Below are 13,226 nucleotides of genomic sequence, written 5' to 3'. Positions count from 1 at the left end.
AAGTGACGGCCTTAGAGCTCTACTCCTTCCCACTAGGGCCCTGGATGGTTGTCAGAGCTGGGGGAACTTGAGATACACACTTACCTCTTACAAACAAGGAACCAGATCCTCTTCCCTGGGGACCACTGACCCCCTGGAGCCTTTATCTTTGCTGATAATGGCCCCACAACAACCCCCTCCCCCCCGAGTCCTCCTATTTCCCCAATCCCACCAACAGTCCTTCTACTGACCTGCACTAGAGTTTGAGGGGAGCAACTGCAGCGCCAAGATGCCCTGACGAATCATACTGACCAGCCCAAGATCAGCTGTCACCATGGAGACTCCCACTTTCCGGCCTGGAGGCTCCCCCAAGTCTGGGGACTGATCCTCTGCCTGGCACAAGTTACAGAAAAGACAGAATGGGACAGATGGCATTGCCCAATCCATAGCAAAGCAGGAATTCACAGCCTAGCACTGCCAAGGCCAGACAGGCCTAGTCCTGTGAGGACCCCAGCCCCCTGACTATGCAGCTGAACCCCGCCTGTGCTCCGTCCCCCAGTGTGTGTTCAGACACTGACCCTCCGACAGGCAGGAAGTCCGGTACCAGACGAAGCACTAGATTGTACTGGAGCAGGGCTTCCCTACCTTTTGCCAATAGGGCCCCTTTTCCAGATTTTTCCACTGCCATTATGACGTATTTTATATATCAAGGAAATTATGTCTGCAGACATATAGAGCTGCTACTTGCTGGATACTTCCAGGGTATCGAAAAGCATGACAGAGTGTATCCTAGTGAACCCAAGCAGCTTTATCCCTGATTGTATAAAATACTGACTAGAGATCAAAACCACCCATGATCACCTTGCCAGATCCACTGGGGGAGAAGATCCAGGACTAAGATAACCACATGCAAATGGCCTTCACATTTTCTCCCAGCAAGACTCTGTGTCTTGAGGAGAGTATCCGAACCCTCCCCCAACTAGCACTTCTACCCCCGGCTCACTCTGCCTCCTCTGGCTCTTAGCCCTTTTCCCCGTTTTCCCTCCGTATCAGGTCTGTTCCTCCTCTTTCCCTCTGTCCCTTAAAAGCTCCTCTTTCTAAGTGGTCTCCACCCACTTTCTCTCCCACATACCTGGCTCTGGGGGTCAGACTGCTGCTGCAGCATGGTGGCTACCTTATCCTCAAAGAGACAGAGCTGCTTATATACCTGCTGCAGGAACACTTCCCGCTGGGAAGGATCCAAAAGGCAGCCCTGGACCAGCACCTAAGAAGTACAAGGGGAAGAGCAAGACATGAAGGTCAGGGCGACACTGGGAAGTACCCCTCTGGTGTCCCTGTTTAGTCTCCACAGCTCCCTCTAGGTGATTCTCACTTCCTACCCACGCAGGACCTGAGGCTGGCCAATTCCATAGCCAGTTCCTCCCTCATCAGATCATCTACTCCAGCAGGCCTCAGCCCAAGTCCACCATATCCCTGCTCAGGGCCCCCAGATCATCAGTCACCCTAATGGGGGTTCACAACCTTCCTCGGCTTATCTCCACACTGCGTTCCCCATGTGCCCACATGGGGGCGCCATAACGTCCTCCAGCTCCGTCCATCTTAGGCTACCAGTTGTCTATAAGCTGCCCTGCCTCACCTGGCAAAGCCTTTTTCATTCCCATACGTTGTTACTCTTGCTGATTTCTGAGCACTGCACTCAGAGGCTGTTTGGAACTTTTCTTTTTTTAAGCTCAAAATCCTCTTATTCCTCCAGTGAATACTCCTTCCTTCCCTTTACTCTCAGCGATAACTCCCCCTCCTCTTCACAGAGAAAGGAAACCAGTCAACAGGAACTCCCCGCTAACCCTAACCCTGCGGGTATACTACTCTCCAACCCACAGAAAACACCCTCAGTGTTTGCTAGATATTTAAATCTGTGTTCTTGTGCCTCCTCTGAGGCTCTGAAGAAAAGATTCCTCATCCTCCTCTTTTTCCCTAAAGCGAATCTCTCCTTCTAGTCTTGGACCTTTTGTCTCTCATATATTCATTCTCTCTCCATGGGATTCCTTTCCTTTTACTTCCACCATAAATAAGTGCCCCCATCCTAACAATGTTATACAGGCCTGATGGCCCTTGTGGTGACCCTCGGGCTCTCTCCTCTCTCTCCCTATCAGACTCGCACAACCTGTCTCACGTCACTTCTCTCTAACCCCCAGCTCTTGTGCAACGCTACTTCTTCACTCCCTATTCAGAACTAGGGGAGGGGTGAGCACAGGCAGACGAGGGGTGGGGGGACTCTGTACCACTCTACAGGCTGGACCCTGAGAAGCAAGACAGAATCAGAGGAATAGTAGGGACTGAGGCTATAAAAAGAGAAAGACGTTTATAGCTGTATTGCTTTGTTTTTTTATTAGTTTCAGGTGTACAAAACAATGCAATAGACATTTCACCCCTCATAACTCCCCTCCCCAATCTATTGCCCCTCTGACATCGTATATATCTATTACAATTCCATTGACTCTATTCCCTATGCTGTACTCCATATCCTGTGACTATACATATTACAGTTGACATACAGTATTATTCAGCTTCAGCTTCAGGTGTACAGTGCAGTGGTCAGGCATCTACACCGTCCATGAAGTGGTCTCCCTAATAAGACATGTGCCCATCGGATACCCAACAAAATCTTTACAACATTATTGGTTATATTCCCCAAACTGTCTTTCATATCCCCGTGGCAATACTGTAGTTGCCAATTTATGCTGTCTAACCCCTTCCCCTCCTCCCTCATCCCCACCCCCCGCCCTTCTAGCAACCATCAGTTTTTCTTCTATATCTCTGAGACTATTTCTGTTTACTTTATAGCTGTATTGTTTAGAAGAGTGAAATTTGGTCAACCCAAGGGTTTAACAATAAGGGTTTGGCTAAAAACATAATAATAAAATGCGATTAAGGCAAGCAGCCATTAAAAGTCATGCTTTCAAAGAATATTTAGTGACATGCAAAACACCCGTATTATACATTTAAAAAGCAGGAAGTAAAACTGTGTCTGGAATGAGTCTGATGTTTCTGCTCTCTTTGGATGAGTGATGGTGGTGAGGGAGGATAAACACAGACTCAAAAACAAGAAGGAAATTCCATAAAATGTTAATAGTAGTTATTTCTGGGTGGTACGTATGTTATGGGTGAGTCTTTTTTTTCTTTTATGTATTTTCAAATCTCCTTCAATGGACATGTATTATAAATGTGATTTAACTGTTTTTTTCTTTTAAAGAGCAGGAAGATACATCTTGAGGGAGCTATAGAGATAGCGAGGAAGCTGGCTCAGGGCTGACAAGTGGCCCTGGGGGCTTAACTAAGTCCTCTTCCCTCCACAGCTGCTGTCCTTGCTCAGATCTCGTCTCCTCTCCCATGCTGTAATCTGCTATTCTCCCTAATCCAGAATTTATCCCCTAATCGATTGTCCTCAAAGGCCACAAACAAGTGTGAGTTTCCTAATGTACAAATCTGATCCTGTTACCATCCGCTTAAACCTTCAAAGGTTTCCCTGCTACCTATGGCTAATAGTTCTCATAGCTAACCTTTGCATTGTTTTCTATGTGGTAGGCACTGTTTTCAGTGCTTGACATGTATTGATTCAATTGCCATATAATACTGGTACTGTTAATATCCCCATTTTGGAGAAAAGCACAGACATACAAAGACATTAAATAAATTGCATAAGGGCACACAGCCAGTAAGTGATAAAATACAGACAATGTGATTCCAGATCCAGAGCTCTTCACCACAACACTAAACTCCCTGACAGAATAGAGTACAAGTTCTCAGCCATGACATTCAAGGCCTTTCATAATCTTGCCCTCACTTACCTCTCCAGTCTCCTCTTTTCACTCCCCCCACCCCACCGCATTCAAACTTGACTGTGTCGAACTGAATAACATGCGGTTCCCTAGAATAACTGTGACTGAGCAGTTTCACAGCTCTGTCTTTGAATTTGCCAGCCCCTCTTCCTGGAAAGCCCGTTTCCCTGTCTTTGAATCGTTACCCTCAATTCTCCCTTCAAGACATAGTTCAAACCCCCTTTGTCTTCCCTGTCCCTGCCCCAGGCTTGGCTCCGCCCTCTCGGTGTTCCCACAACACCTGAGTCATTAAGTTATCAGTGCCCTTATCACGTTCCACTGAAATTACCTCCTTCAGTATCAGTCTCCCCCATTAAACTCTCAACTCCTCCCATCAGTATAGGGACAGTGTCCGATTCATTTGTGTCTCCAGCATCTAGCCCAGGCCTGGCATAGATCGGGCCCCAGTAAGTGTCTGCCAAACCAAACCAAGTGTTGAGTGATTACCTAATACCCATGCTTTCTCTGCCTTGGCTATCAGCACCTACAAAGCCTGGTCTCTGGGGACGGAGCCCACAGCCGGCAGTCCTCACAGCTGCACTAGAAGAACACTTTAATCCAGAGCAGAGGGCTGGGATCCAGGCATGGGACCCAGAGTTGCCTTGTTGTGTATTTCAGACCCTCAGATGCTGTTCCGTGCATCCCTGTTTCTCAAAGTCAGTTTGATAGCCAAGGTGACAATGTAGCCATCAGGGACAGTTTCAGGGTTAAGCCCCTACCAATGAGTTGAGGGTGACTAAGGGCATGTGAGGGGAAACTGGGCTAGGCTTAGCTAAACCAATAACAGATATTCCAGTAACAGACTTGGCCATTTTCCAAAAGGAGTGTCTTGTGATAGCCAGCTTGGGTGTTAGATAAGCCCTGAATGCCTAATACTTCACAGGGCCCTCAGAGAAAATGACCCACCTCTGTCCTGGGAAGAAATTATGTTTCTGGGGATTTGTTATATTTTAAAATCATAAAACTATTCCTAGAGACCATCTTCTGGAGGTAGTACCAGGAGATAGGACACCAATAAACCTTCTGATGGAGGAGGGGCGAAACAGAGAAAGTAGACATCCAGTGGCCAGAACAAGAAACTTACAGGAGGGAGAGAGACATTTGTCTAATCAATGCTAACGGACCTAAAGCATATGGGAAGGCTCTTTGAGACCAGAGGAACTGATTCTTTTCAAGAGGAGAGACTCACAGAGATGACTAGGAAACAGTTTCAAGAAGCCAGCGAGCTGGGGACTTTGGGCACATGCAGTAGAAAAGGGATAGTCAGAGGACTATCAGAAATGAGGTCTTGGCGTATAAACCAGGAGAAAGGATACAATACCTGGTGGGACTGCAGACCGATGATTGAGGAGTAGGCCTGGATAGTTACGTAGATCTCGGGCTGGAAGTCGATGCAAGATCCAGGCACTCGGAAGGGCCGAAGCAGCCCGCCTAGGCAGCGGGAGAGGGCATGGAAAACTTCATCAAACAAGATCTCCCCTGTGGAATCATCCTGAGGGCAATGCAGACAAAGATCTCTTAAGGGTAAGCAAAGGCAGCCCTGAGCAGATGGCAGAAACAAGACGCTTCCGTGAGTCAGTGGGACTCTTATCTTCAGGTTGATCACACCCCCAAATACAGTGCCATAGATGCAAAGGGACCTGTCTTAAAACACCCCTCTTTCCTTTAGAGCCTGTCTCCTTTCTACAATGATAGGCTGGAATCATTTTTCACTTCTTCCAGGCCTTTCCATCTCCTCCTCACCCACACCACACCCTTTCTTCCCTCCGTCTCCCCCCAGCCCCTTACCACAATGCCAGTAGACGGGCTAAGGTCCAGCTCAATGACAAACCGATACTGCCAAGCCAGGAAGGTGACTCGGGTGGAAGGTACAAGGAGGAATGGCCTGGGGACCACTGGTTCATCGGGCTGCCACCCAGGGGGCAGGACACTAAGGACTTCCAACTCTTGCTCAGACTGAAGCTGACAATTAGGATGAAGAGAAAAGGAAAGGGTCAGGGAAGAGTCACCCTTTTCTTTCCAGGGTCTGAACATCTATCTCCAAAGTGACACACCGTTGGCTCCACTTCCCTCAACCCAACCAAACACTCTTCCATCTAGAAAAATCACTGAATCAAATTTCCCCTGTGGAATCACCTTGTGGGCCAAGTCACTTGCCCCTCCTGGAATCAGAGCCCTCAGACAGTCTCCCCTCCCTTCTCTTTCCAGTACCCTCTCAGGTAACAGATCTTCTGAGCCAGCCCCTCGCACCCTGTATGTCTCTGGGCCTCACCAACATCTCCTGGGGTGTGGCCTGCACAGTTTGATGCAGGTGATTGAGGAACCAAGCCAGGCGAACATTTCGGGAGATTCGATAATCCTTTTTCATCAACAGGAACACCTGCCCAGCTTCTTCCACCTGGGGACAAAGAGGCATGAACAAATTTATAAAAATTCACTGAGTTCCTAGTATACATAAATCACTGCGCAAGTAACTTGACCAAGGAGCTCGCCATCCATAAGTAAGCAAGGCAGCAGCGGTGAAACAGTTACCTCCACCTCCAAGCAAGGTGTTCCCCAGGATTCAGTTCTCAGCTCCCTGCTCCCGTTCCCCCTATACATCTCTATGTAGATGAAGTGACCTTTACATATTATCAAACGTCTACGCGAGTTTACACATTATCAAATGTTTATGTGAGTTTCTCCAATAAACTATAATAAGTTCCGTGAGGGCAAGGATTGTATCTTGTTCTATTTTTGTGTCCCTGTGCTTGGCACATTGTTGAAAACAGAGCAGACACTCACTAACGCCATAGTGCCTCCTAATCACCCTTGACAATGGCAGGGCTAAAGGAATCTGCACGGGGTGAATGGCACACCTGCTGAGTATCTCAAAGTCAAGCTTCTGTGGGTCGTAATCTCCCAGCCCCGCACTTGTCAGTTATCAACACTAGTTCTTTCCCTCCATTGCCTCATGGGCAGTCGGTTCAACAATGTCCTGACACATCAGCTCCCTTGCCCAGGTCCCTGTCCTTCCACGACATTAAGCCCTGACGAATCTTAGCTCAGGATGAGGTCGACATTCTCCCTTATTCAAACACATAGCATGCCAGCTGCACTTTGACAAAAAGAAACTTGCCACCTCTAGCAGGCCTTTACCAGTCCGTTTACTTCTCCCTGGCCAGCAACCTTTCCTATTCCCCTCAGAAGGTTTTCCAATCCCTCAACCCTCACAGCCCCAGCAGGTAAAAACACCTACTGTTTCACAGAGAACATAAGCGTCAACTGCTCTGAACTCCCCAATGTTTTTTCCTAAGTAATCCTTATCTGTAACATTCCTTTACTCCCTTACATTTGCCTCAGAGGAAAACATTACTCTCTTCCTGTTCTAGACAAATTGCAAATTTCTCCCCTGGTGTCCCTGACTAGTAAGGAGGAAAATGCCAGGCAGTGAGGATTGAAGACAGAGTCGTAGGAGAGAAATGAACAGAAGTCAATGACTGCCTGTTGAGAAATGTGGTGTTGAAAGGAAGTGAAGTTTTTTCCCCCCAAAGATGGGGAAATATGCATGGAGAATAGATTGAAATAGCCCTGGAAAAGCAGGAATATAAGGTGCCTAATGTCAGAGAAGAATGTGGAGAGCAGAGATGCAATGACTGAAAATGAAGAAAGTCTTTCTTCTTCTCCAAGACAGAAGGTAAGCATAAGAAGATATAGAAACAGATACTGGGAAGTGGCAGGGATGAAAGCAGCAGGCCAGAAGAGGAAAGGAACTCATATTTATTGAGCACCTAAAGTATATTCAATAGTACAAGTATATTCAAGGTTAAGTGCACGGATTTCAGAGTCAGAAGCCTAGGTTGGAATCCCAATTTAGGCACTGATTAGCTGTGAGAGTGCAGAAAAGGCATTTAACCTCTTTAAACCCCTGTGTTCTCATCTGTAAAATGGAAACGATGCTAATTCCAATCTAATAGCGCTGTCATGTGGACTAAGTGAAATCATGCATATGAGGCGCTCAGCAGGGCCTGGCACTTAGTAAGAATACAATAAAATGTTACTGCTGGTTATTAGCAGACGCACAACACTAGGGGCTTTACATAGATAGGCTCATTCAGTCTTCACATAAAACACTTAACAGAAGAAAACCAAGGACCAAAAAAGTGAAGTTGACTTAACATGATGAATAGGCATAGGGACAGAAGTCAAACCCAGGCCTGGTGAGCTGCAAAGCCCATTTACTGAGAGTGATAAATGGATAAAACTCAGGACTTGAGAACAGACAAGATTTAAAGTGGTCACAGGAAGGAACATGATGGGAAGTTCACAGGTAGAAAGGATACTCTGACATAATCAGAAAGACAGAAACAATTCACACAATGATATGATGTAGTTCAATATTATTGTGTTATGTCTCTACATCTTCAAAGATCACACTTTGGGAAATCCCAGTCTCTATTCTACTGCTTCCATTCACTGGGCTGAGGCAGGCAAGCCCTGGCTAGGATTTTGGCTTTTATCCTAAAAATTAGGTCTAGCTACCGAACTCTTTTTCCTTTTTTTTTTTTTAGCAGGGCAGTAATATGTCCACATTTTAAAAAATTCCCTCTGGTTACCAGGTGATTCAGAAAGATCCCCTACTGACCAGGGGAAATGATAGTGGCCTAGACCAGACCTACTCTAAGTAGCCATTCTGTGAACTATTTGAGACTGGTCCCCGACAAGAGGAGTTGTGTTAGAATGTAAAACCACCACTTTCATTGAGAAAGTCTTATAATGAAGAAACAAACAAACAAACAAATGTCAGCTTGAACTAACCTTTAAGACAAGTGACCTTAGCTGCATTTTAAGTCACCTTTAGAATAAGACAGATAAGAACTGGTGTTTAATTGGAAGTGAGGAGGAAAGTAACAACAAGGTGTCAAGGACGACTAAGGTAGCATCAGAAACCAGTAGTGGCAGAATGAGTTCCAGGTCAGCTAAATTAAATTGATATAGTTATTTACCATCATTTCTAACCACCAGCCACCAACCCCCTCCAAAGTTCCCATCAAATTATAGTCTTATTGTCAAGCTCCTAAAAACAGAAAAGGGGTCTATTGGCAAAGAAGGAAAGTGCAGCAATTACTTGCCATTTCTCTGGTCCAAGGTCTCAGGGTGGGATACTCATAAACTAGGCAACCTCTCCTTCGGGATTGACTGAGCTGGTGTGGGTGGGCTATTAGTGACCGCTCTTGTCTGTGAGTTGACTATGCTGGATCCCTAACAAGGTTCTTATCTAAAAAAGGATAGGTTGGGGCTCAGAGTATTATCAGAACAGGAAGGCTATCCCAATTTAGCAGTCCTTTCTGTTTTTCACTCTATCCCTGGCGCCTAGCGCAGTGCCTGGCACCTAGCGCAGTGCCTGGCACATAGGATGCTCAATACAATTTTAACAAATACCGTGTTTCTCCGAAAATAAGACCTAGCCGGACAATCAGCCCTAACGCATCTTTTGGAGCAATAATTAATATAAGACCCAGCCTTATTTTACTATAATGTAAGATAATTTTTGCTCCAAAAGATGCATTCAAGCTGATTGTCCGGCTAGGTCTTATTTTCGGGGAAACACAGTAAATGAATTCACTATATTCATATGTCATAAGCAAAGCAAACTCAACATTTAAAACTAATCATAATCAGTACAATTGTTCTCAGGGTGAGATAATCTTAACACTTGTCTGGACACTATGTTCCTTTTCCTCTTTGGTAGTTAGTAAGGACTTTTTTCAAATGCCAGCCTATTTCAACTATGCAAGGAAACACCAAGGAGGAGTTTGGGCCCATACTGAGCCAGGGTCAAAGGGCAGAGAGCACATGTCCACAGGTCAACACCATAAGCATAGCTGGAGACACCTGGTCACTCTATCTTCTAGGACTGAATCTTGGCGATTTGGGGTATAATAAATAAATCTTTCCATGATTCCCTGCCCTGTTAGGTACCCCTGCTGGGCATTCACAAAACAGTCTATAGTTCTTCAGAGCTGCCAGTACAGTTTATAATAAAGGATTTATGTATTTTTTAATGCGTTTCCCCTATAAATCTGGAATCTCTAGGGAGGTAGGGGCTGTGTCTATATATTGTTCTTTGCTGTATCCCTAGCAACTAGCACAGTACCAAGGCACACTAGGTGTTCAAATATTTGTTGAAATACATGAAAGGGAAATTGCTCTCACAATCAATTTCTTACTATTTATTCTTAATTTTTCATTTTTATCAACATCTGCTCTTTGTTGTTCAAGAGTTTCCATCCTTCCTCAGCCACTTTATGGAAAAACTAACTCATTCTATTGTTTGGATTTTTCCTTTGCTTCCATGAAAGTTTTTTTTATTTTGTTTGTTTGTTTTTTTACCAGTGTTTCACTAGTATGTTCTTTTCTAGTATTATCTTCTTTTTTGCTGTTCTTGGAATTTGGGTAGGGGGTTCTGGTGTGGGTTCTAATAGATCTGTTTTGAAAGAAACTGTGATTTGATAGCTGAGACTCTGGGCTCGAGCTTTAAGTTCCTCCTCTATGAAATACCACTATCTACACCAATGGTGTAAGTATAATTATAATATCAGTATAACAAGTAAACCATGAATCAGTTGCTTCTCTGAGTCTATCAAATATCTGATGACAGCCTCCAGTCTTTGTTTCTCCATAATAAACATCTCCACCTTCTTTAAGTATGTCTCAAATGGCATGGCTTCAAATTTCATTACATCATATGCCTCTGAATAAACTCTGGCTGGTCTACTTTTCAACTTAAAATGTGGGGGCCAGAATGGACCAAGGTGAGGTCACAGATTCGGTCTCCTAGGTTCCATTTACTTTTTTGGAAGCTTTACCATACTGGTGACTTGGGAAACCTCTATGACTTTCTTACTTGTGCGGTTGTTAAGACACATCGCCCCATTCTGTCCTCATGCAGCTGGCTTTTTGGGACATACAATTATTCAATTAGTCCTATTACATTGGATAAATTCAGTCTATTATTCTATTATGAAGCTTAGAGGGCTGTTTTCTCTTCTAGTAAGCCTCTTTCCAGCTTAATTGCCCTGCTAATGTGATCAGGGTGCCATTAAGTCCTCATCCAAGTCCAAAGAGGACAAAGGCAAGGTGAGCGTGCACTCATTCATCAGCCAACACATTTATGGAGAGCCTGCTACGTGCTAGCACTGGGCAGAGTCCTAAAGATACAATGGAAAGCCAAAATTGGCATTCTCTGCTCTCACAAAATTTTCACCCATGGAGAAAAATATTAATCAAGTAATCACTCTAATTATTGTATTATTAAAGACTGAGTATGCACATCAAAGGGTAAGAATGCGGTTCAATGATAGCGTGTAACCAAGTAACATGACCTAGGCTAGAGTCTTAGGAGAAAGTAACGCTGAAGGTTGAGCAGGGTGTGCTAAGTGAGGAGGGAAAGGGGGATAAACCAGCTGGATAGTGTAGACGAGCACTGTGCTATTAGAAAACTTTCTTCAGGTTATTAGTTAGTAGGCTGCTTAATTATACAACTGTACATCTTCCATTTCTCCATCTTATCTCAAAGGTTATTTTGAATGATGGACTGGCTATCCAAGGCCATGCTGAAGTCCAGTTCATCAATCAGTTCTTATAGAATCTACTCTCTTGACACTAGGAACATTTGCCTAACTCGAGCTTGCTCACAACATTCCCCCTGATACCTGATGCTTCAAAATCAACAACCACGTTTTCAAATCATCATCTCTAAGTTATCTTCACATTCAAGATGTAATTTATCAAAACCATTAGACGTCAGAATTAATTTAAGCAGCTAGAATGGTATTTTTCAGAGTGTGCTCCAAGGACCAGCTGCATCAGAATTACCTGGGGTGCTTACTAAAATGCAGATTCCCGGGCACCACCCCAAACTGAATTAGCGTTGAGAGGGCTCAGGAATCTGCATTTAACAAACTCCCCAAGTGATTCTGCCACTTCAATGTTTGAGAATCCCTGAATTAGTTGTGTTCTCACAGCATCCACAGTCATAGGAAGCTTCTAGTCCCTAATCTTTAATCCCCGAGTCTGAACTACATGACTCTTGTGGTCTGGCAAAGAGAGAGCAAGGGTTTGGAGTTAAGAGAACTGGAATCAAATGTGGTTCTACTACTTGCTATCTAGGTGAGCTTGGACAAGTTACGTAAGTTTTCCAGGCCTCAGTTTCTTTATTGATATTATGCTGATATCTCCTTCAAAAGGATGTTATTGCAACTAAACAGGAGAGTCAGAACAATCAGAGAGGAAGCCTATCGTTCTTTGGATCATTTATTGAGGCCTACATACATACCAGTTATAACAAGAAGAAGAAAGCATCATCAGGTGCTGTGCTGCATACCATGTATACCAGCCTCAAGGAAACATCCCCATCTCATTTATTTGTTGTTTTTGGCACCTGTCCCTTGTGGTTAAGGTATAAATTACATTTTGAGGCTTTTCCAACCCTTATGCTGCTTTCTGTTAAGAGACCCATGAAATAATGTAGATTTCCCCACCTTGGACTGTCTGAAGCCTCCTTACCACTATTCATATGCCAAAGTCTTGAACCTCTAGCACGGCCTCATCCTGAACCTTCTTCTCCAGCCTCTCTCACCCATTACCCCTGAAGTATAGTCCCTAGGAGCAAACACTGGTTCTGCTGCTTGTCAGTGAAGTTACTTAAACGCTCTGTGCCTTAGTTTCCTCATCTGTGAAATAGAGATACTAATAGTATCCATTTCATGGGGACTTTAGGACTATTAGATGATTATTTGGTAAGCACTGTGTTAGCTATTCTCATTGCCACACTGCAACCATACTAGCAGCTGCTTCCTCTCAGTTCTCTAAAGGGTCTAAGCTCCTTCTCATCTCGGGATTTTCACTACTCACTCTGCCTCTTCTCATAGCCAACTTCTACTCATTCTTCAGGCTTAAATGTCATTCCTCTGTGGCAGCTTCCTGATCCACCCTGCCTCCACCACTTCTTAATAAAGTAGGTTAAGAGCCCCTGTGAAACACTCATTCACTCTGTATTTTTCCTTTGCAGCACTTATCATAACTCGATGTTTGTTTACTCTATTAAAATAGGCAAGGTGTCCGTCTTACGCTGCTCCGCATCCACCCTGATAATTAGCACAATTCTGAGTCCATAGTAGCACTCATAAATATTTTAAGTATTTGATGAATGAATGATTTCTTAAATCTGACTATGCCCAATCTTTCTCTCTTGAGATTGTAACAAACTCTAAAAGTCAGTCACTTTTCTGCCCAGGGGCAGAAGTACTCTTCACTCCCTTCACCTTGTGCCATAAAATTTTCAGAAATACAAATCAAAAAATTAAGAAATGCTTAGCTTTTAGCTGA

At 44.4% G+C, this 13,226-nt stretch overlaps 1 protein-coding gene across 1 annotated transcript in view; it reads right to left on the bottom strand.

The window, feature by feature from the left end:
- Window positions 1-13,226, bottom strand: part of SZT2 (SZT2 subunit of KICSTOR complex) — a 50,218-nt gene that overhangs the window by 35,086 nt on the left and 1,906 nt on the right. Inside the window, exons 2-6 of the mRNA XM_019751075.3 lie at window positions 6,130-6,255; window positions 5,646-5,819; window positions 5,179-5,349; window positions 1,112-1,243; window positions 231-372 (exon numbers count right to left, since the gene is read on the bottom strand). Coding sequence (XP_019606634.3) covers window positions 231-372; window positions 1,112-1,243; window positions 5,179-5,349; window positions 5,646-5,819; window positions 6,130-6,255 — 745 coding nt within the window. The remainder of the gene's footprint in view (window positions 1-230; window positions 373-1,111; window positions 1,244-5,178; window positions 5,350-5,645; window positions 5,820-6,129; window positions 6,256-13,226) is intronic.

This window comes from Rhinolophus sinicus, chromosome 14 (genome assembly GCF_057876585.1).
Source record: "Rhinolophus sinicus isolate RSI-liver-muscle chromosome 14, RSI-T2T, whole genome shotgun sequence".
Taxonomy (NCBI): domain Eukaryota; kingdom Metazoa; phylum Chordata; class Mammalia; order Chiroptera; family Rhinolophidae; genus Rhinolophus; species Rhinolophus sinicus.
This window is presented reverse-complemented; position numbering and strand designations above follow the sequence as displayed.